This window comes from Nyctereutes procyonoides, unplaced genomic scaffold (assembly GCF_905146905.1).
Source record: "Nyctereutes procyonoides isolate TBG_1078 unplaced genomic scaffold, NYPRO_anot_genome, whole genome shotgun sequence".
In the NCBI taxonomy this organism is placed as follows: Eukaryota; Metazoa; Chordata; class Mammalia; order Carnivora; family Canidae; genus Nyctereutes; species Nyctereutes procyonoides.
In genome coordinates this window covers 8,287,357-8,308,236 of record NW_026575042.1, presented here as the reverse complement: position 1 = coordinate 8,308,236, position 20,880 = coordinate 8,287,357, and the positions used below count along the sequence as shown (strand labels likewise).

Below are 20,880 nucleotides of genomic sequence, written 5' to 3'. Positions count from 1 at the left end.
ACTGAATGAACTAAATCCTATAGTACTTTATAGAATTTTTACTTATTCAAGTACTGTACTTGCCACCCTAATGACCTTGGTATTTGTACAGTAAAAATCAATTGTATAAAAGTTGCCTATGATCTCTGATTCAAAAGCACTGCTCCATGAATGTTAGTTTTTCCTTTCTCTTCTTTTATTTGAATATTAAGTTCCTTTATAGCAAGGATTTTGTCATATGCATTTTTGCAACCTCCAAAGTCACCAGCATAGTCTTCTATGGTAAAAACTGTAAAACTAAAGTAAGCACTTCCCTATTGATATAGTCACACAAGATTAAGAGAGATATGAGAAGTATATAGGAGAGGGAATATATAGGACAACATGTATTGCCAATGAGTAGTAAAGATGGTAAATGTTACAAGAATTCATTGGAAAGAACAGTAATAGGTAGCAAGAAGTCCTCTAAGGGGCAGGTGGAAACCAGGTTTAGTTCTATAGGCCATGGGGAAATTACAGCAGTGTAAAGTGAAAGGCACACATAATTATTTAAAAAAAAATAGATTAAATATGCAAGACATATTTTAGGACGAAATGAGTAAACCTGTCTAGAGTAAGTGGTTCATGCTTTCAACAGATATCGACCAACTGCTTACTCTGTGCCAGGCACAGTGCTAGGTGCTTGTCTACATTCTTGGGTAAACCCTCAAGAAACTTACAGTCTAGTGAAGAAGTTAGACAAATATTAATTTAATAACCAACAATGATAAGCAGCTGGATAGGAGAAGTACCAGATACTACATGATTTCATTGGAGAAGAAAATTATCAGAAAATAGGACTGATAATCAAGGAAGGCTTCCTTTAAGAAGTTTTACTACACTCACACAGGAAAGGTAAGTAGGCTTTACGGGTTTGACTGTTTAATCACATGGGACCATATCATAAAGGACCATGTTAACTGTATTCAAAAATTTAGGCTTCATCCTAAAAGCAAAGGGAAGGCATCAATGGTTTAATTATATATACCATTTCATAAAAATCATTATGGCTGCAAATATAGAAAATAAATGAGAGAAGACAAGAGTACATAACATTGAAGGTTGTTGCTATGACCTGGGTGAGAGATGATGGTGGCCTGAAAAATGATAAATAACTAGTTATTCAGTTTGGATAATCACACTGTGGTCATGTTATTGTTAGGAGAAGATGGGTGAACAGCATACGGGAACTTTCTGTATTTCTTTTGCAACTCTTCTAGAAGTTTAAAACTACCTCAAAATAGTTTTAAGAAAATATGTAGCAATATGAATGGAAAGAAAAGAAGGAATCAAGAGGTATACTGAAGAAGTAGAAACCATAGGACTTGGAGCCAACTGGATGGGGGAGGAGAGACAGAAGTTAACAATTCACACACAGAGCTGGAGTCAAACTGTCCAATGTCTTAAAAGTGAAGGTAAGGGGTTTTTAGCTCTACTCTGAGAGGCGGGACCACAAAGGATCTTCTAATAGGAGACTATCAGAGAACCATCAAATTCAAAAACTGAAAGGGCCTTAAATAATTTCTTTCCTTCTCTTCTATTCCTTTAAAGGTGGGGGATGGAAAAGGGTTCCTTTATCTTAACTCCCACTGGAGTTATCCTTTTCCCTTTCCTTTGAGAAGCAAAAATGCTAAGTGCTATATTCACTCCGAATCAAATTTCCCAGTTGCCCCCCCCCACATCCAAGTTAATTCCACCCCTCCTACTGAAAGCACTTTCTTGAAAGTCCTGTTACCTGATGCTGCCAGAGCTTTGATATGGACTTCTCTGTTCTCCACCTGAAGCTTTCTCAAGTGTTGCTTAATGATGACTTTTCATTCTTTCCTAGAACTCACTCATCTTGGTTCCTAACACTTACTCCTGGTTTTCTAATTACCCCAATGCAAGCAGTTTTCCTCCACTTTACACCATTCAATCAGTCCTCAAGTAATGTTAATTTACTCATTCATTCATACAGACTGAACACAATAAAGTCCCTGCCTTCATGGAATGTTCATTCTGAAACAAACAATTCTTCCATCTATAAAATATCACTGTCACTGCCTGAGTTTAGAGTCTTAACTCTTTGTGTGGCCTCATCCTTTAAACCATGGGTTACAAAAGCCACACGGGCCACGACAGAAACTAAGTAGATAAAGTTAGAAAATCAGAGTGCATTCCACATAATATAATTAAGAATTGTTTTATGAGGGACGCCTGGGTGGCTCAGTGGTTGAGCATCTGGCTTTGGCTCAGGGCATGCTACTGGGTCCAGGACTGAGTCCCACATCAGGCTCCCTGCATGGAGCCTGCTTCTCCCTCTATGTCTCTGCCTCTCTCTCTTTCTCTGTGTCTCTCATGAATAAATAAATAAAATCTTTAAAAAAAAAAAAGAATTGTTTCATGAAAATGTTTTGGTTACATTTGTATTTATGAATATATACATAAAAATGAATACTTTCCTAACTCTAAATCCCTGCCTGGTAAGGTTTGTATCTCTGGTTCAAAGCATCTTCAACCCTGCTGGGCCAGAACACAAATATCTCTACAGAGGCCTCCATCTTTGTAACTAGGAGCACACCTCCTCCTACTTCCCAGTACTTAATATTTCTCCTAGGCGCACGTGACGCTCAACCTTGTACAGGAAACAACAAACTTTTCAACTAGATTGTGAGCCTTCAGGTAAAGTAAAGACATATTAAGCCTCCTCATATTCCCTTCAGCTCTCTGTCCAATGAATCTAGTCCTAGAATTTACCAGAGAAGAGAAAAGCCTCAGAACACTGCTTAGTGTGCCTGTGAGTAACATCTCTGGAAAAAATAAATGTAGTAGTAAGCTTTGACAGCTGATTTTCCCATCACACTTTTAGCAAAGGTTGTCAGACAAGAAAACATTTTGACAAGAGAAAGGAGCAATATACTGCCTCCTCACTACTAACTGTCACACAGGATACACACCTAGAACCTGGTTCACATTAGCACCCTTTCTACATTATAGCAGAGACCATTTTGAAAAAATAAATAAATAAAATAAAATCACAATCCCACAAGTTTGGTATGTTGATCTAATAGATTTTCTAAGATAAATTAAAGGGTTTCTTATCTGGGAAACAGAGCCCTTCTCACTCAGACCTCAGGTGCCTGGCACTATAAACACCATAAAAAAATCCAGCCTTCTTTATATTCCCAATGTTTCTTCAGACTTCTGTGGGATCAGGAATCCCTAGGTGGCTCAGCAGTTTAGCACCTGCCTTCGGCCCAGGGCTCGATCCTGGAGACCCGGGATCAAATCTCACATCAGGCTCCCTGAATGGAGCCTGCTTCTCCCTCTGCCTGTGTCTCTGCCTCTCTCTGTGTCTCTGTCTCTCATGAATAAATAAATAAATAAATAAATAAATAAATAAATAAATAAATAAATAAATAAATAAATAAATAAATAAATCTTAAAAAAAAAAGACTTCTGTGGGATCTTACTTGTTTGCTCTCCAAAAAAAAAAAAAAAAAAAGCCAGTTATTTTTAAATTTGCTTCACTAAGGGGTGCCTGGGTGGCTCAGCATTTGCCTTCAGCTCAGGTCATGATCCCAGAGTTCTGGGATAGAGCCCCACATGGAGCTCCATGCTCAGCATGGAGTCTGCTTGTTCTTCTCCCTGAGCCCCTCTCCACTGGCTCATGCTCTTGCTCTCAAGTAAATAAATAAAATCTTTTTAAAAAATCACTAAAAGTCACTTCCCCCTCCACTTCACTTATTTGCCAAATATATATAAATATTGTATTTGTAATGTAAAGCTTACTGGACTATATGGGCAAAATTACGGGGGTCTAATTCATTTTTGCTGTCACTAAGCTACACCAAATTTGCATTCCTTTACAAGGAAGGCCCTAGTGTAATAACACAAATATTATGTTCTAGATGTCAAATATCTGAGAACAGATGCTCTTTCTACTTTCGAACCAAGATTATAACTAGTTATTATTATATGAAGTGGAAAGTAATAGACTTCACTCAGAAAGATCTGATTTTTAATCCAGACTGTCACTTATTATATGATTTACTTCATCTAAAATGGAGCTACCACCTGTCTCATGGTGGTATTTATGAGGGTAAAATACACCTAAGTGCCCATCATTAAAAAGATGTTTGCTGTCACCATCATGTGAACACAGTCAAGTTATTTAAACTTTGAACCTCCATTTCTTCAGTCATGAGGTAAAAAATAAGACTTTCGTTCACCTTTATGTTATCCTTATGGATTATATAAAGTAAGTGGCAAAAGATAAAAATTCATATTGGGCTTCTCAAATTCCAGTCTTAATATAGAAGTTAAAAATTCTGTTTTTTAGGGCACCTGGGTGGCTCAGTTCATGGGTCCTGGGATCGAGTCCTACATTAGGCTCTCTGCTCAGTGGGGAGCCTGCTTCTCCCTCTCCCTCTGCCTGCCGCTCTACCTACCTGTGTGTATTCTCTCTGTGTCCAATAAATAAACTTAATTTTAAAATTGTGTTTTTCGGGGCACCTCGGTGGCTCAGTGGTTGAGCATCTGCCTTTGGCTCAGGGTATGATGCCAGGGTCCTAGGATCAAGTCCTGCATCAGGAGCCCCACACGGAGCCTGCTGCCTATGTCTATGGGCTATGTCTATAGCCCTCTGCCTATGTCTCTGTCTCATTCTGTCTCTCATGAATAAATAAATAAATCTTTTTTAAAAAATGGTTTTTCCTCAAAACAATTTGTCTATAATTTACAGCCTTCTTTTATGATCACTGCAGTTCAAATATTCAAATAATGCTCTAAGGGGTTGCAGGGATCTGTAAATCCAAGATAACTACATAGGACTTCCATCAGCATCTCCTTTCTTTAAAGATTTTAAGATTATTTTTATTTATGAGAGACACAGGGAGAGAGAAAGAGAGAAAGAGAGACAGAGAGAGAGAGGCAGAGACACAGGCAGAGGGAAAAGCAGGCTCCATGCAGGGAGCCTGACGTGGAATTCGATCCCGGGTCTCCAAGATCAGGCCCTGGGCTGAAGGTGGCGCTAAACTGCTGAGCCACCCGGGCTGCCCAGCATCTCCTTTAAGTGTATGTTGTCTCACCAGAGGCTCAAGATCACTCTAGCCACTTTCTTCTTCAGCTTCTGCTCATACACTACTAACTCCTGAAGAAATGCATCTGTTTCATGTTAAAAGTTCAATGTATAGTTCTATTATCTCTTTTCCTTTTATTCCAATATTCCCTAATACCCAGTACAGACTCTACCAGAAATTAAATCCAATCTGGAAGTAGAAAAGACTTCTGGAATGTCAAATCATCCCAGTGCTACTAACTCCTGCGCTTCTATCATTAGCTGTACATGATCTTAGAGAAATACTTAATAAGATAACATTAGTTCATATCTGAATGGCAGTTTATAATTTTCAAGTACTGGATCATTTGATCCTTAAGAAAAACATCACAAAGGGGACACCAAGTGGTTCAGTCAATTAGGCATCTAACTCTTGATGCTGGCTCAAGTCATGATCTCAGGGATGTAAGATGAAGTCCCATATCAGGCTCCACATTCAGCATGGAGTCTACTTGAGATTCTCTTTCTCCCTCTGCCTCTCCCCCAATTTAATAAATAAATAAATAAATAAATAAATAAATAAATAAATAAATAAATAAATAAATAAATAAAATCTTTTAAAACAAAATAAAAACCTCATGAGGTACATAAAGCAGATGTTAATATTTCTATTTTAAGCCAAAGAAACTGAGGATTTACAAAGTTAAATGATTTGAAAATTTATCCTATGTCCTTTGCTGATCACTTACCACATACTTGAAACAACTCAGTGTCACAGCTCATAAAAGAAGTACAAAATAATCCCTGTGTGTGTAGCTTTTAATGCCAAAGAATATCTCTTGCAGCTATTAATCCTTGAGACTCCCTTTCTTCTCTTTTTCCCTAGCTTTTGGATAAGGCAATGCCACCTGTACCTGTCTTCTTGCATCAAGGATCAGAATGCAGATTGGTGGTACCATATTCTTAGGAGCCAGGGCCATTTATTTATTTATTTATTTATTTTTAAACATTTTTATTTATTCATGATAGACAGAGAGAGAGAGAGAGGCAGAGACACAGGCAGAGGAGAAGCAGGCTCCATGCAGGGAGCCCGATGCGGGACTCGATCCTGGGACTCCAGGATCACACCCTGCGCTGAAGGCGGCGCTAAACCGCTGGGCCACCAGGGCTGCCCGAGCCAGGGCCTTTTAAAACATATTCCAGGGCCACCTGGGTGGCTCAGCAGGTTAAGTGTCTGCCTTTGCTCAGGTCAGGATCCCAGAGTCCTAGGATGGAGCCCCCACATCAGGCTCCCTGCTCAGCAGAGAGTCTGCTTCTTTCTCTCCCTTTGCCCCTCCCCCTGCTTGTGCTCTCAAATAAATTGATGAAAACTTCAAAACAAATTTTTTTAAATAAAACATATTCCATTTGACCAGGTATCACAATTGCATGATACTAGTTTAAGGAAAGAGAAAAGTAAAGAAGAAAATGATAAAAACAGGAAAAAGTCCAATATGAGAAATAGGTTATAAATAAAATGTGGCTTCCCTATACAACAGAATACTACACATACTGAAAGGCATGTTAATTCATATTTATAGACACAGAAAGAATTCGATAAATTTTTCAATGAAAAGAACAATGATTACATTATCATAAAAATACAAATATTTAAATTGCACAATCTTAAAGACTATATAGCAAGTGCAAATCTCAGAATGAGAGGATTACAACTAATTTTTTTTATTTACCTGGATTTTTATAAATTTTACAATAAACTTTACTTAATGAGCAAACCACAATACGTTTTATAAGAAAAGTAATCAAAAATTTCAAGTTATTTCCCTGAATATACAGAGGAGTATATTTCTCCACATAAGAAATATGAGATGTGCGTACCAGGAGTTCATCCATGCTAGTTTGACATTTCTCAAGATTTATCCGTTTGATTGCCACTTTCTCCTTCTTAGGGGCACAATATGCTGCTTGGACCACAGCCGTTGCTCCACTCCCTAAAGATAAATACATAAATAAGTAAATAAATAGATATATAGATAAGAACATGATATTTCTAATTCCCACACAATTTATTATTATTATTTTTTTAATTCCCACACAATTTAAACAAGAAAATAATTCAGGGTGCCTGAGTGGCTCAGTCAGTTGTGACTGACTCCTGATTTCAGCTCAGGTTCTGATCTCAGGGTCATGAGACTGAGCCCTGCATCCATGCTCAACACAGAGCCCTCTTAAGATTTCTCTCCCCCACCCCCTCACTCTCAGCTCATGCACATGCTCTCACTAAAAAGAAAAATAGATAATAAAATAAACAAGAGAATAATTCTTATCTTGTTCCTACACTCAACAAAAGATAATACCCTAAAAAAGTAGGGTGTAAGGGTGTCTGGGTGGTTCAGTGGGTTAAGCATCTGACTTCTGCTCAAGTCATGATCCCAGAGTCTTGGGATAGAGCGAGCCCCCACCCCCACCCCTGCCCCCCGCCACCGCATCAGGCTCTGTGCTCAACAGATTGCCTGCTTCTCCCTTTCCCTCTGCAGCTCCCCCTGCTTGTTCTCACTCTCTGTATCAAATAATAAATAAATAAATAAATAAATAAATAAATAAATAAATAAATAAATAAATAAATAAATAAATTAAATAAATAAGTTTTTTTAAATGGTGGGACAGGGCAGCTCGGGTGGCTCAGCAGTTTAGTGCCGCCTTCAGCCCAGGGCGTGATCCTGGAGACCCGGGATGGAGTCCCACATCAGACTCCCTGCATGAAGCCTGTTTCTCCCTCTGCCTCTCTCTCTCTCTCTCTGTGTGTGTGTTTCATGAATAAATAAATAAGATCTTAAAAAAAAAAAAAGCAGTTAACAGGCAGAGAGAAAAGGAAAGCTTATCATGCCAAAAAAAATACACAGTATTGTCCTTAAATGTCCATTTCCCCCCAATTTACGAGTCATATTATTATGTATTGTTACCAGAAGTAATTTCCATTTCTATCTCTGTAGAAGCCACTTTTAGGCAAACAGCCTTGAGCAATGGAATGCAGAAAGGGCCCATAGTAACCCACAGACTCACATCAAAATATCCATAGGCTCTAACTAACCAATGGGCTACTTACATCTGTCTCTTTGTTTCTGTGTCTCACTCTGCGTGTATGTGTATGTTTGTCTGCCTGTCTCTCCACCTCCCACCTTCCCTCTGTCTCTCTCCTTTCCCTCCCTTTCTGTCCTGCCGCACCTTTGCGATGATTTCAATAAACCTCTATCTCCTCTCTCCTTTGTTCTGCCTGCACCACTGGCTTCTATCCCGTTGTTGCCCCACATTTGGGGCCTCCATCAGACTGAGAGCAAGAAATACCACACCATCTTAAAACGAAATATTCAAATCTTCCAGAAGATTTCTGGATTTCTAAGAAATTTCAGAAATTTCTTTCTAGGAAAGAAAAAAAGCCTGGTAATGATTTTGAAATCACTTTCAAGTTACAAGTCAACTTACACGAACACGAGAATATGGTACCAAAAAAAGACAATCTTAAACATGAACTAAGAGGTTACCTTTGTTTATACAGTCTAACAGTGAAATATGTTTTAAAAAGTCAGGCTCAGACATCATGGTAATTTCCATTTACTCTTTGTAATTATCACTTATTTCAGTGTTAAAACTATTTCATTAATTATTTATTGTTCTTATATATTCTCTCAAATATTTACTTTAAAAATAAAAACATACAAGCTACAATAGCTAGCACTTTGTAATACAAAGTTTTCAATTTTAAAAATCTCTTCACAAAACCATAGCAAGATAACATTTCACATCCACCAGGATTGTCTGTCAAAAAGACAGACAATAACAAGTGTTGGTAAGGATGTGGAGAAACTGGAACCCTCCTGCATTGCTGGTGGGACTACAATAACATACTTGCTTCAGATGAGTCTGACAGTGCCTCAAAATGTTAAGCACAGATTACCACACAACCCAGCACTTCAACTCCTAGGTATATACCCAAGAAAATAAAAAAACATGTACACATAAATAATTTCACACAGACGTTCACTGCAGTATTACCTGTAAAAGCCAAAAAGTGGAAACAACCCAAATGTCCATCAATTGAGGAATAGAGTAAGAAAATGTGGTATATCCATATACCGGTAATACTATTTGGCAATAAAAAGAAATGACTATTAATACATGCTATGACATGGATGAACCTTGAAAACACGCTAATAGGCCAGACACAAAAGGCCATATATGGCATTGATATACAGAACAAAGGCAAAAGAAAATAAATTGAACTTCCTTATAACTGACAGCCTATTGACAAGTACTTGAGACAGAGTGACCTTCATCAAGGAACTTAACTGTCTCAGTGTTAATACTTTGCTAGAGGCAAAAGGCAACCTTAGCTTGCCATTAGCCTGAATTCCAGGATCCTGTAAAAATCCCTTTGGAAACTTCTTCTATCTCTACCCACCCATCCAAGATATGTTAGCAGTCAACATCCAAGCATATGGCCCACTGATACACATCTGAAGAGTCTCATGACTAATGACTAAGACTTTACTAGACAGCAGTAAATAACATTTTCCTAACAACAACAGCTAGCCCCTCCAGGTCCTGGAAACCTTGCTTCCAAATTCTTTACAGACTTATGCTGCCCCCTCCCAACTTGAAAATACATAATCAGTCACTCCTCATACCACCAGTGCAGCTCTTTCTGCCCAGAGTCCTGTCCCCATGCTTTAATAAAACCACCCTTTTTGGCACCAAAGATGTCTCAAGAATTCTTTCTTGACCATTCACTCCCAGACCCCAACATTTCACATCAGTATGACTCTATTTATGTACAATGTCCAGACCAGGCAGATTCATACATGCAGACAGTAAACTAGAGGTTGCCAGAGACTAGAGGAAGAGGGGAAGTAGGGAGTGCAGCTAATGGATATGGAGTTTCCAGAGACATGAAAATGTTCTGGAATTAAACATTGATGATGGTTCCACAACTCTGAGAATACACTGAATTGCACACTTTTATAGGGCAATTTATGTTCATAGTATGTGAATTATATCCCAATAAAGCTGTTACTAAAAACATTTCTTCAAGTAGGACATCAGAGTTCTAATAGTATAAATGTGCTACAGATATTAAAATTTGAAAATAATTTACATATACAATTATATAATTCGAGAATTTGTTTGTTACATTGATATCTGTTTCAAAGTCCCTGATCAAAGCCATAGATATACAACCAGTCAACACTGACATGGATAAACCCAAATCACAATTATAACAAACTAAGCAAAAACTCTGTACAAAGCTCATGTCATGCAAAATTCAAAATGAAATCCAATATTCAAGGACACATTTGCCATTCAACAACATTATCCAATAGTGTACTTGAATTATTTTGACAATAGTTTAGGACCTAGTACTAACACATTCATTGATAAGTGATCCAATAGACTACTACTGAAATAGTTCGCAGTTTGTTTTGGTGAACTCCCTTTGTTTCGCACGAGTAGGACAGAATTAGGCAGAACAGTAGTGGCTTGGCATTAACTGTTCCTTTCTCATCCTCTTTCCAAGTTCTTTCGGCATGGAATCCCTTTAGAAAACTCTAACAACTCTCTTGTCTTCAGTGAGAGGCTGCTGCCCTACTCTGGGAAGCCCCAAAGGAAGGAACCCAATCATGAAGGTCCAGATCTGTTGGCTGAGAGGCTTTCTTAAGTCACAAAAAACACAATGAGGCCTCCACAGAGTACCTTTGGTCCTAGAAAACAGATGTCTTCTAGTATGTAAATGTATTCCTCGATGTTTTATCATTTTAATTTTTGCAAATGTGCTAGCTACCTAGTGGTAGCTTTTAAACCAGTGTTTTGTTTTGTTTTTTAAGATTTTATTTATTCATTCATGAGAGACACATAGACATAGGCAGAGGGAGAAGCAGGCTCCCTATGGAGAGCCCCTTGTGGGACTCAATCCCAGGACCCTGACCTGAGCCAAAGGCAGACACCTAACCACTGAGCCACCCAGGCGTCCCTTTAAACCAGTACTATTTTTTTTTTAATTTATTTATGATAGTCACACAGAGAGAGAGACAGAGAGAGAGAGAGAGAGAGAGAGAGAGAGGCAGAGACATAGGCAGAGGGAGAAGCAGGCTCCATGTACCAGGAGCCCGACGTGGGATTCGATCCCGGGTCTCCAGGATCGCGCCCTGGGCCAAAGGCAGGCGATAAACAGCTGCACCACCCAGGGATCCCTAAACCAGTATTAGGTCAATTACTGTATCCCTGGATGATCAAGCACTGATTATTTATTTTATATATATACAAAATCTGAAATACTAGCTTTAAGCACACTAATGTCATATCATACATAAACCAAAGCTATGCTGGCATTAAAAACAGACAACAATTTGGGGTTTAGTTGTTATTAATTCCTAGTCATTATTAAGCACAGAATTAATTTCACTAATAATGAACACTAACCCTAGGTATTATCGATCATAATTGTCTACATACTAAAGTACCTTCTTCTACACAAAAAGTCACTCATTTAATAAACAAATATTCCTAGAAACAAGATGTGATTTAACAAATGGCCAAAGGGCAAAGTCACCAGCATTTCCCACATTTAATGATAAAGAGAGACTTGCAGGCTCCAGTTGTTCCATGCTAACAATAAATCACTTTCATTGATCTTCATGTTTTCTTCCCCAAACACCAAAACATTATTCAGCAATCAAAAAATATTTTAAAGTTGTAACATAAAGGTGTGTATGGTAATGCAGTAAGAACTCAATACACAACACCACTAATTCAGAATACCAATCATGTTCTATCCTTCATTAGAAAAACTTTCACATGGCGCCTGCCTTTGGCCCAGGGCGCTATCATAAATAAATAAAAAAAAAAATTTTTAAAAAAAAAAAAAAAAGAAAAACTTTCACAGAAAATAACAATTAATAATGTGAATAAGAGGATAGGGAAGAATATCTTTATAATGTCTTTATAATCATTTTAACTATTCACCAATTTTTAGTAAGACTCTGAAAACATACGATTAGAGATACAAATTTTGGAGCCCCTGGATGGCTCAATTGATAGAGCATGAGACTCAAACTCAGAGTCCTGAGTTGGAGCCCCACATTAGGCATGGAGCCTACTTAAAATAAAAATAAAATAAAGATTTTTATTTAAAAGACTGAGGGACATCTGGGTGGCTTAGTGGTTGAGCGGCTGCCTCTGGCTCAGCGTGATCCCAGGGTCCTGGGATTGGGTCCTGGGTCGGGCTCCTCACAGGGAGCCTGCTTCTCCCTCTGCCTAGTCTCTACCTCTCTGTGTCCTTCATGAATAAATAAATAAAATCTTAAAAAAAAAAAAAGATTGAGAGATACATATTTTTAAAATATTCCTCTTTTTAAAGCATGTTTCTTTATGAGGAATTTTCAAACTACAAGTCATTTTCAGAGTTTCAACCATCATTTTCTTGGAGTAAAAAAGAGTAAAATAGAAAAAACATCAGTATGCATGGCACATAGTAAAAGCAAATGTTATTTTGTAAAACATTTACTTCAGTATAAATACACATGCAAATTGTAAAAGAGATCTCTCAGGAATGGTTTAGTGAAAAGTGTAAAAGCTACTGCTCTAATGCCCTCTACTAATGGACTAGTAAGAATAATAATATAATGGAAAATGGAAACCAATTTCCAATAAAACATCCTAATTCAGACTTTCAAAAACTTAACACAGCTGTGTATCCTCCATGCACCTAGGTCCCAGTTCTTCCGCTCTTCTGTCCTCTCCTAGTGAGCTCTTAAACTGCAGTCTTAACATACATGCATACATACAGAATGCATTAAATATACAAAAATATGAGATTTTTCCTGAAATTCCTCAAATTGGGTAACTTCATCTCTCAAGACAGAAAAGGAGATGCCCAAAGGAGAACTAAAAAAATTATTGGTCTCTGGCCACTTTACTAGACTCAGAAACTTAAAAAGGAAAGTTAAAAATGGATATTATTCCTAACTGTGAGAAAAAAAAATACATAAACCAAATCAGTTAAAGATAATTTCCTCCAAATTTTGGCCAGACATCATTATAGCAGATACATATTCGAAAGATTTCAAATGTTATTTAGTATGGTTTTACATTCACTAAAGAGTACCCAGACTCTTCATTTTGAAAGATGATTAAGGCACTGTCACCTGAATCAAGGAAACATATAAGGAAATTACAATTTTGAAAACCCTTTTCTCTTGTCAGCATCACACTGAAAATTAAAGCTTCTAGAACTGGTGAAACAGTTGTTAAGAATAGTCAACATCATAAAAATCATGCTATTCTCTCTATACAAAAAAAGATGAAAATAAAAACACAATGCCATATGCTTTGAGTAATTATTCACACAGCCTGATGGTTTTGTAATGAATCATCTTTGTCCCCTGTTCACTCTGGTAATCTCTCATCTCAAAGGATGGTAACTCCATCCTTCCGGATGCTCCAGCCAAAACTCTTAGAAATCTTTTCACATCTAATCCAATGGCAACTCTCTAACTCCAAAACATGTTATACCCAGCAACCTGATTACTTCTCACCAACTCCAGTGCTACCTCTCTCCACTGGATAAACTCTCCTTCCAGGGGCACCTGGGTGGCTCAGTGGTTGAGCGTCTGCCTTTGGCTCAGGTCTGGATCCCAAGGTCCTGGGATAGAGTCCCACATCAGGCCCCCCTCAGGGAGCCTGTGTCTCGGCCTCTCTCTCTGTCTCTCTCATGAATAAATAAATAAAATCTAGATAAATATATAAACTCTCCTTCCACCCTTACAAAACTATTCTCTACATAGCAGCCTGCGTTATCCCTTTAAAACACAGGCCTAATAATCCTCTGCTTAAAATCCTGCAATGGGGGATCCCTGGCTGGCTCAGCGGTTTGGCGCCTGCCTTTGGTCCAGGGTGTGATCCTGGAGTCCCCGGATCAAGTCCCACATCAGGCTCCATGCATGGAGCCTGCTTCTCCCTCTGCCTGTGTCTCTGCCTCTCTCTCTTTCTCAGTCTGTGTCTCTCATGAATAAATAAATAAAATATTAAAAAAATATATCCTGCAATGATTTTCATTCTCACTCAAACCAAAAGCCAAGTACCCACAACGACTTACAAGACTTCATCCCATCTTATGGTCAGAACCACACAACCCCACCACCTTACTTTTCTGATCTCTTCTCCTGTCTGCCTCTTCACCCCATCTCACTCTGCTCCAGCCACGCCTGCCTCCTATTCCTTAATCACATGAGTATGCTTCCATTCCAATTTAGAGCCTTCACCTCTCCCTCTGTCTGGAATAAGCTTCCTGCAGATAACCACAATCTTCATTTTTTTCACCTCCTTCAGGTCTTTTCTCAAATGTCTCTTCTTGGGCAGCCCCCGTGGCACAGCGGTTTAGCGCCGCCTGCAGCCCAGGGCGTGATCCTGGAGACCCCAGATCGAGTCCCATGTCAGGCTCTCTGTATGGAGCCTGCTTCTCCCCCTGCCTGTGTCTCTGCCTCTCTCTCTCTGTCTCTATGAATAAATAAATAAAATCTTAAAAAAAAAAAAAATCAAATGTCTCTTCTTTCGCTTTCCCTGACCTATTTAAAACTCACTTCCAGGGGCGCCTGGCTGGCTCAGTGGGTGGGGCTCACCACTCTTGATTTTGGCTCACATCAAGGTCTCAGGGTCCTGGGACTGAGCCCCACATTGGGCTCCACACTCAGTGTAGAGTCTACTTGAGATTCCCTCTTCTCCCTCCCACACTCTCTCTCTATAAATCTTTAAATTTTTTTTTTATTTTTTATTTTTTTTATTTTTTTTTAATTTTTTTTATTTTTACGATAGTCATACAGAGAGAGAGAGAGGCAGAGACACAGGCAGAGGGAGAAGCAGGCTCCATGCACAGGGAGCCTGACGTGGGATTCGATCCCGGGTCTCCAGGATCGCGCCCTGGGCCAAAGGCAGGCGCCAAACCGCTGCGCCACCCAGGGATCCCTAAATTTTTTTTTTTAAATTCACCTCTATCCCTAGCAGTCTCCAACTCCTTTCTCTGCTTTATTTTTGTCCTTTATCACCACTAGATCATAAACTCTATAAAAGCAGGGATTTCTGTCTGCTTCACTGACATATCCCTAGCATCCAGAACAGTACCTGGAGCATAACAGAAGTTCAATAAATATTTGCTGAATAGACAAATCAACCGAGCAGTGACATACATTTTCAAGGAAAAAAATGACTCATTTAAGGCAGAGCAAACACAAATATGGCCCAGTCTTCACGGGCATAAGCTATGAACTCATTATTACCATCATGAGCATTAACATCTATTGAACGCTTATTCTGTGTGCCAAGTACTACACTGAACACTTTCTTTACTTCCATTTTGTTTTGTTTTGTTTTTTATCTAATACAATAATAATTACAAAAATAAGACTTAGGTCATAAACTAGTCAGGTGCAGAGTAGAGACTAGAAACCAGAACTACATGATGACTCAACACCATGCTCTTAACTGGTAAGCAACTACTTCTTTAGATTAAAGCTAACATTTATTAACTGCTTGCTATGGTTAAATTATTTACTTGTAATGTATTATTTAACTATTTTCATTTTTTTAAAAAAAACCACCAAGGCCAACATTTTTAGTTGCCTATCCAACATACAATTTTCCCTTCATCTTTAATAAGAGAAGTTTGACTTATTCTGTTTTAAGTACTAATGTGCCCAGCTTAAAAAGTTTTATTTCATAGCCTCTCTTGCAAATGGCCAAATTACATGGTTCTGGCCAATAAACTAGAAATGGAAGTCATTGAATAAGGCTTCCAGGAAAGAAAGTTCTTTGAAAAGGTGCCAACTCAGTCATCATGTGCCTCTGTCCTTTTGCCATATTCTTCCAGCCTGGAACACAAGAATGAGGCTAGGTGTAGAACAACTAACTACATTGCAACTATAAGAATGGCAGTTACATGTTAAGTGCAGTGAAGTAAAAACTAGGAGACTGGATGGTTAATTAGGGCATATAGGTGGCCACTCCAGTTACAGAAGGGAAAAAAGGTACTTTATTAGGACACTATAATTTGTTTTCCATTACATGCAGCCAAATGCAATCCCTAACTGATACAGCCCTATGAGGTTGTTAGTCCAATGCTGGCCTTTACTGATAATATCACCATAGCTAAGTCTCCTGACCAGGGGGAGAAAATACACTAACCATTCAACATCATTCTATTGATAAAGTATGATGTCTTTCACATTTACGGAGGGGCTGGAGGTGGGATCCTGGAATCTGTACTTGAAAACCACTACTTTAGAATATCAAAATGTGTGGCTAATGAACAATTAATAAAAATAATAAAGGAAAGGGAAGAGGATCCCTGGGTGGCTCAGCAGTTTAGTGCCTGCCTTCGGCCCAGGGCATGATCCTGGAGTCCCGGGATCGAGTCCCACATCGGGCTCCCTGCATGGAGCCTGCTTCTCCCTCTGCCTGCCTCTCTCTCTCTCTCTCTCTCTCTCTCTCTCTCTCTCTTTCTGTGTCTATCATGAATAAATAAATAAAATCTTAAAAAAAAAAAAAAAGGAGAGGGAAAAGTAGAGAATAAAGCTAATTGAGTTTGTCTTCACCAACGTGTCAAAAGCTGGGTAAAACATATCTTATTAAAAACAGATCTTAAATAACAATTTTCAAAACCTAATCCAAGGTAAAGAGTATTTATGGAGACTTTCCGAGACGTAGGAAAATAAAAGATAAAAGGCACGTGGCAGAGCCCCCACCAAATTGTTTTCTCTATCTGCCATCATATCATATCCTTGACAATGTCAAAGATGGCAAGGCCTTATGTAGCTATACTACCATGTCCACCATAAATCCTGAAATCCACCTAAACTTTAATAAGATCTAGAAAGAAAAAAGGGGCAGCGATGTTCCATTAAATATTACAACAGATCCTAAGTATTTAAGTGTTGTAAGATTTCAAATCATACAGTATTTCATATTTCATGGTAATACCAAAACATAAGGAGGAAAAAAAGAGATAAGAGGAGAAAAAAGAGATAACGAAAGTCATTATGTGAAGGAACATTCAATGCAGGGGTGCCAGCATGGCTCAGTTGGTTGAGTGGTTGAGCATCTGCCTTCAGTTAAGGTCATCATCCCAGCGTCCTGGGATGGAGCCCTACACCAAGCGCCCCTATCGGGCTCCCTGCTCAGTGGGGAGCCTGCTTCTCCCTCTGCCTCTGCCACTCTCCCTGCTAGTGCTGTCTCACACTCTAATATATAAATATAAAATCTTATAAACAACAAAAAAAAAGGTGCATTCAACGCAAACTAAACATTTTCTCCACACAATTACACTTAATCTACATAACAGCCCCAATGTTATAGGTAACATTACCTCCATTTTTTAGACAAAAAGCAGACACTAAAACCAGTTATATAAATTGCCTAGGATCACATAGCTAATAAAAGGAAAAGCCAGGGTTTGAATCCAGGTCAGCACAACTCTAAGACCATACTCTTCCAGCTGTTTCAACACATGTCATACAGTACAACACCTGATTATAAATTCTAATACGGTAATAATGGTTAGGACGGAGCTCAAAAACACGGAGAGGTGAATGAGTGACAGTGAAAATACTACTAACATCTTTCACAAGTAATTATACTTAAAGAACTTCAAATCTTGCCAAAGCGTGCTTCAGATGATATAATTCTTTAAAAGGAAGTCCTTTGGGGGATCCCTGGGTGGCGCAGCGGTTTAGCGCCTGCCTTTGGCCCAGGGCGTGATCCTGGAGACCCGGGATCGAATCCCACGTCGGGCTCCTGGAGCCTGCTTCTCCCTCTGCCTGTGTCTCTGCCTCTCTCTCTCTCTCTCTCTCTCTCTCTCTCTGTGACTATCATAAATAAATAAAAAAAAATAATAAAAAAAAAATAAAAGGAAGTCCTTTGAATTCCCAATCTGTATGCTTTTATGTTCCAGGAAGGGAATTTTTCTTTTCTCTATAGGATTTTGTCAGAAAGAGAGAAAACAAAATAGAATGTGAAAAGCAACTAACCCTACAAATATTTAAGGATTTTATTTATTTTAGAGAAAGAGAGAGCGAGAGAGAGAGCGGGGATGGGGGGGGGGGTCTTGAGGAAGGGTAAGAGAGAAACCCACACAGCTCTGAGTGCAGAGTCTGAAGCAGAGCTCCGTTCCAGGACCCTGAGATCAGACCTCAGCCAGAACCAAGAGTCTGATGCTCAACAGACTGCATTCCAGGCTTCTCAACCTTACAAATACTATAGGCTAAGCAGCAGGTGAAAAAAAAAAATACATATCAAAAAAAATGCAAGTACTTTGATCAGAAAGGAGGCATCAATTAATCACTGCTTTAAAATACAATTCTTTGAAAACAGAAAATTCAAATGATCCTCCAAACCTTTATTTTCTGAGCTCCAATCATTTGATTCTCAGAAAAAATGAAGTGTAATTTGAAAAATCACAAAGATTCATTTTGATGATTATAGCTTACTAGAACACATTGTATTCCAAACATTTCAGCATGGAAGCAAATTCAGAATAAGTCTACACCACTTTGTTGAGGCTGGGTACTTATAATAAGCTATAATTCAAGGAAAAACATTTTTCCCCCTCCCTCCTGGGAGGATGGGTGAGAGAAGACACAAGGCGTGGAATGGAAGGATGTTAGGAACTTTAGTGAACTTACAAATGAGAGGGAGACATTCAAAATTTACAGAACAGGAGACACAAAAGAAAAATTCGGGGCATCTAGGCGGCTCAGTCGGTTAAGCATTTGCCTTCAGCTCAGGTCATGATCTCAGAGTCCTGGAATCGAGCTCCCTCATGGGGCTCTCCGCTCAGCGGTGAGTCTGCTTCTCCCTCTCCCTCTGCGATCTCTCTCACTTTCACTCTCCCTCAAAAAAATAAAATCTTAAAAAAAAATAAAAAATAAATAAAAGAAGAAAGAAAAATCTACTATATCCAAAAGGGTCACCTTCAAAATATCTATTAGATTCTTCATTGTAAGGATAGTCCCCCTAATTAATTTCACTTAAACCTTCAAAATTTCCCTTAGACCATGACCACTATCGTCCATTTAATATATAAAAACCAATCAAATTCCTACATAGAAACAAGGATACTGAATTAGGCAGCAGGAGAGTAGAACACAGGTATTCGCTGTGCCACTAATTAGCTCTACGATTTTAGACATTTTATCTTTTTATGCTTCAGTGTCTTCATCTGTGAAACAAGATGGTTCATCTCATCTCACGCCATACATTAAAAAATGAACTCATAATGTACTGGAGGCCAAAATTTAAGAGCTAAAACTGTTAACACTTGGAAGAAAATACGGGAAAGAAAATCTTTGTGATGTTGGATTAGTAAAGATTTCTTAGTTAAGCCATCAAAAAAGCACAATCAGTAAAAGGAAAAAGTAATAAATTAAACTTTACCAAAATTCAAAACTTTCTGGCCTTGAAAGTCACCATTAAGAAAATGAAAAGACAAGCTAGGGACCAGGATAAAAATATCTGAAATCATCTATCAGGTGAAGGACTGACCATCAAACGAACACGTCATTCACATACACATACATACATACACACACACACACACACACACACACACACCCTTTAACTTAGTAAGAAAACAACCCAGGGGCAACCCAATGGGCAAAACATTTGAATAGATATTTCACCAAAGGAGATATATGAAAAGCTAATTAATAAGCACATGACAAGATGCTCACCATCATTAGTCATTAAAGAAATGCAAAATAGAACCATCAGATACCACTTCAGACCCACCAGGATGGCTATAATCAAAGACAACAAATGCTGACAAAGATAAATAGGAACTCTCATACATGGCTGGTGGGAATGCAAAATGATTTTGAAAAGGCTTGTCAATTTCTTAAAAAGTTAAACATAAATTTACCATGTGACCCAGAAATTCCACTCAAGGAAAATGAAACATGTTCACATGAAGATTTGATGAGTGAATGTTCATAACAGCATTATTCCAAATAGCCAAAAAGCAAAAACGACCCAATGTCCATCATGTGGTGTCCAATAAAAAGGAATAATGTATTGATATAGGCTACAACGTTGGTGAACTTCAGAAAATATTATGCCAAGTCAAAGAAACCAATGAAAGGATCACATATTATATGATTATATTGACATGAAATATCCAGAAAAGGCAAATCTAGAGACAGAAAGTAGATTTGTGGTTGCCTGAAGCAGGGGGTGGGAAAAGGGAGTGACTGCAAATGGACATGAGGCATCTTTTTGGAATGATGGAAATGTTCTAAAATTGGATTGTGGGGATGACTGAACAACTCTGTAAATTTACCAAAAAATTATACACTTAATTATACAATTATACACTTAATACAGGTGATTTTGTGGTATATAAATTATAACCCAGTAAAATTGTTTTTACAAATGAAAAAATATCATGCTAAGTGAAAGAAGCCAAACACAAAAGACAATATGTTTTTTTTTTTTAATTTTTTTTTTTTATTTATTTATGATAGTCACACAGAGAGAGAGAGGCAGAGACACAGACAGAGGGAGAAGCAGGCTCCATGCACTGGGAGCCCGACGTGGGACTCGATCCAGGGTCTCCAGGATCGCGCCCTGGGCCAAAGGCAGGCGCCAAACCGCTGCGCCACCCAGGGATCCCCAAAGGACAATATGTTATTATGATCTCATGTATATTAAGTGTCCAGAAAAGGCAAATCTATAGATTTGTGGTTGCCTGGGATTGGGAGTGGGAACAGCGATTTAACTGTTAACAA

At 38.5% G+C, this 20,880-nt stretch overlaps 1 protein-coding gene across 2 annotated transcripts in view; it reads right to left on the bottom strand.

Annotated features, from left to right (window-relative positions):
* Positions 1-20,880, bottom strand: part of OXSR1 (oxidative stress responsive kinase 1) — a 97,433-nt gene that overhangs the window by 73,937 nt on the left and 2,616 nt on the right. For both annotated transcript variants that reach the window (XM_055321221.1, XM_055321220.1), the window contains exon 2: positions 6,935-7,047. In XM_055321221.1, coding sequence (XP_055177196.1) covers positions 6,935-7,047 — 113 coding nt within the window. The remainder of the gene's footprint in view (positions 1-6,934; positions 7,048-20,880) is intronic.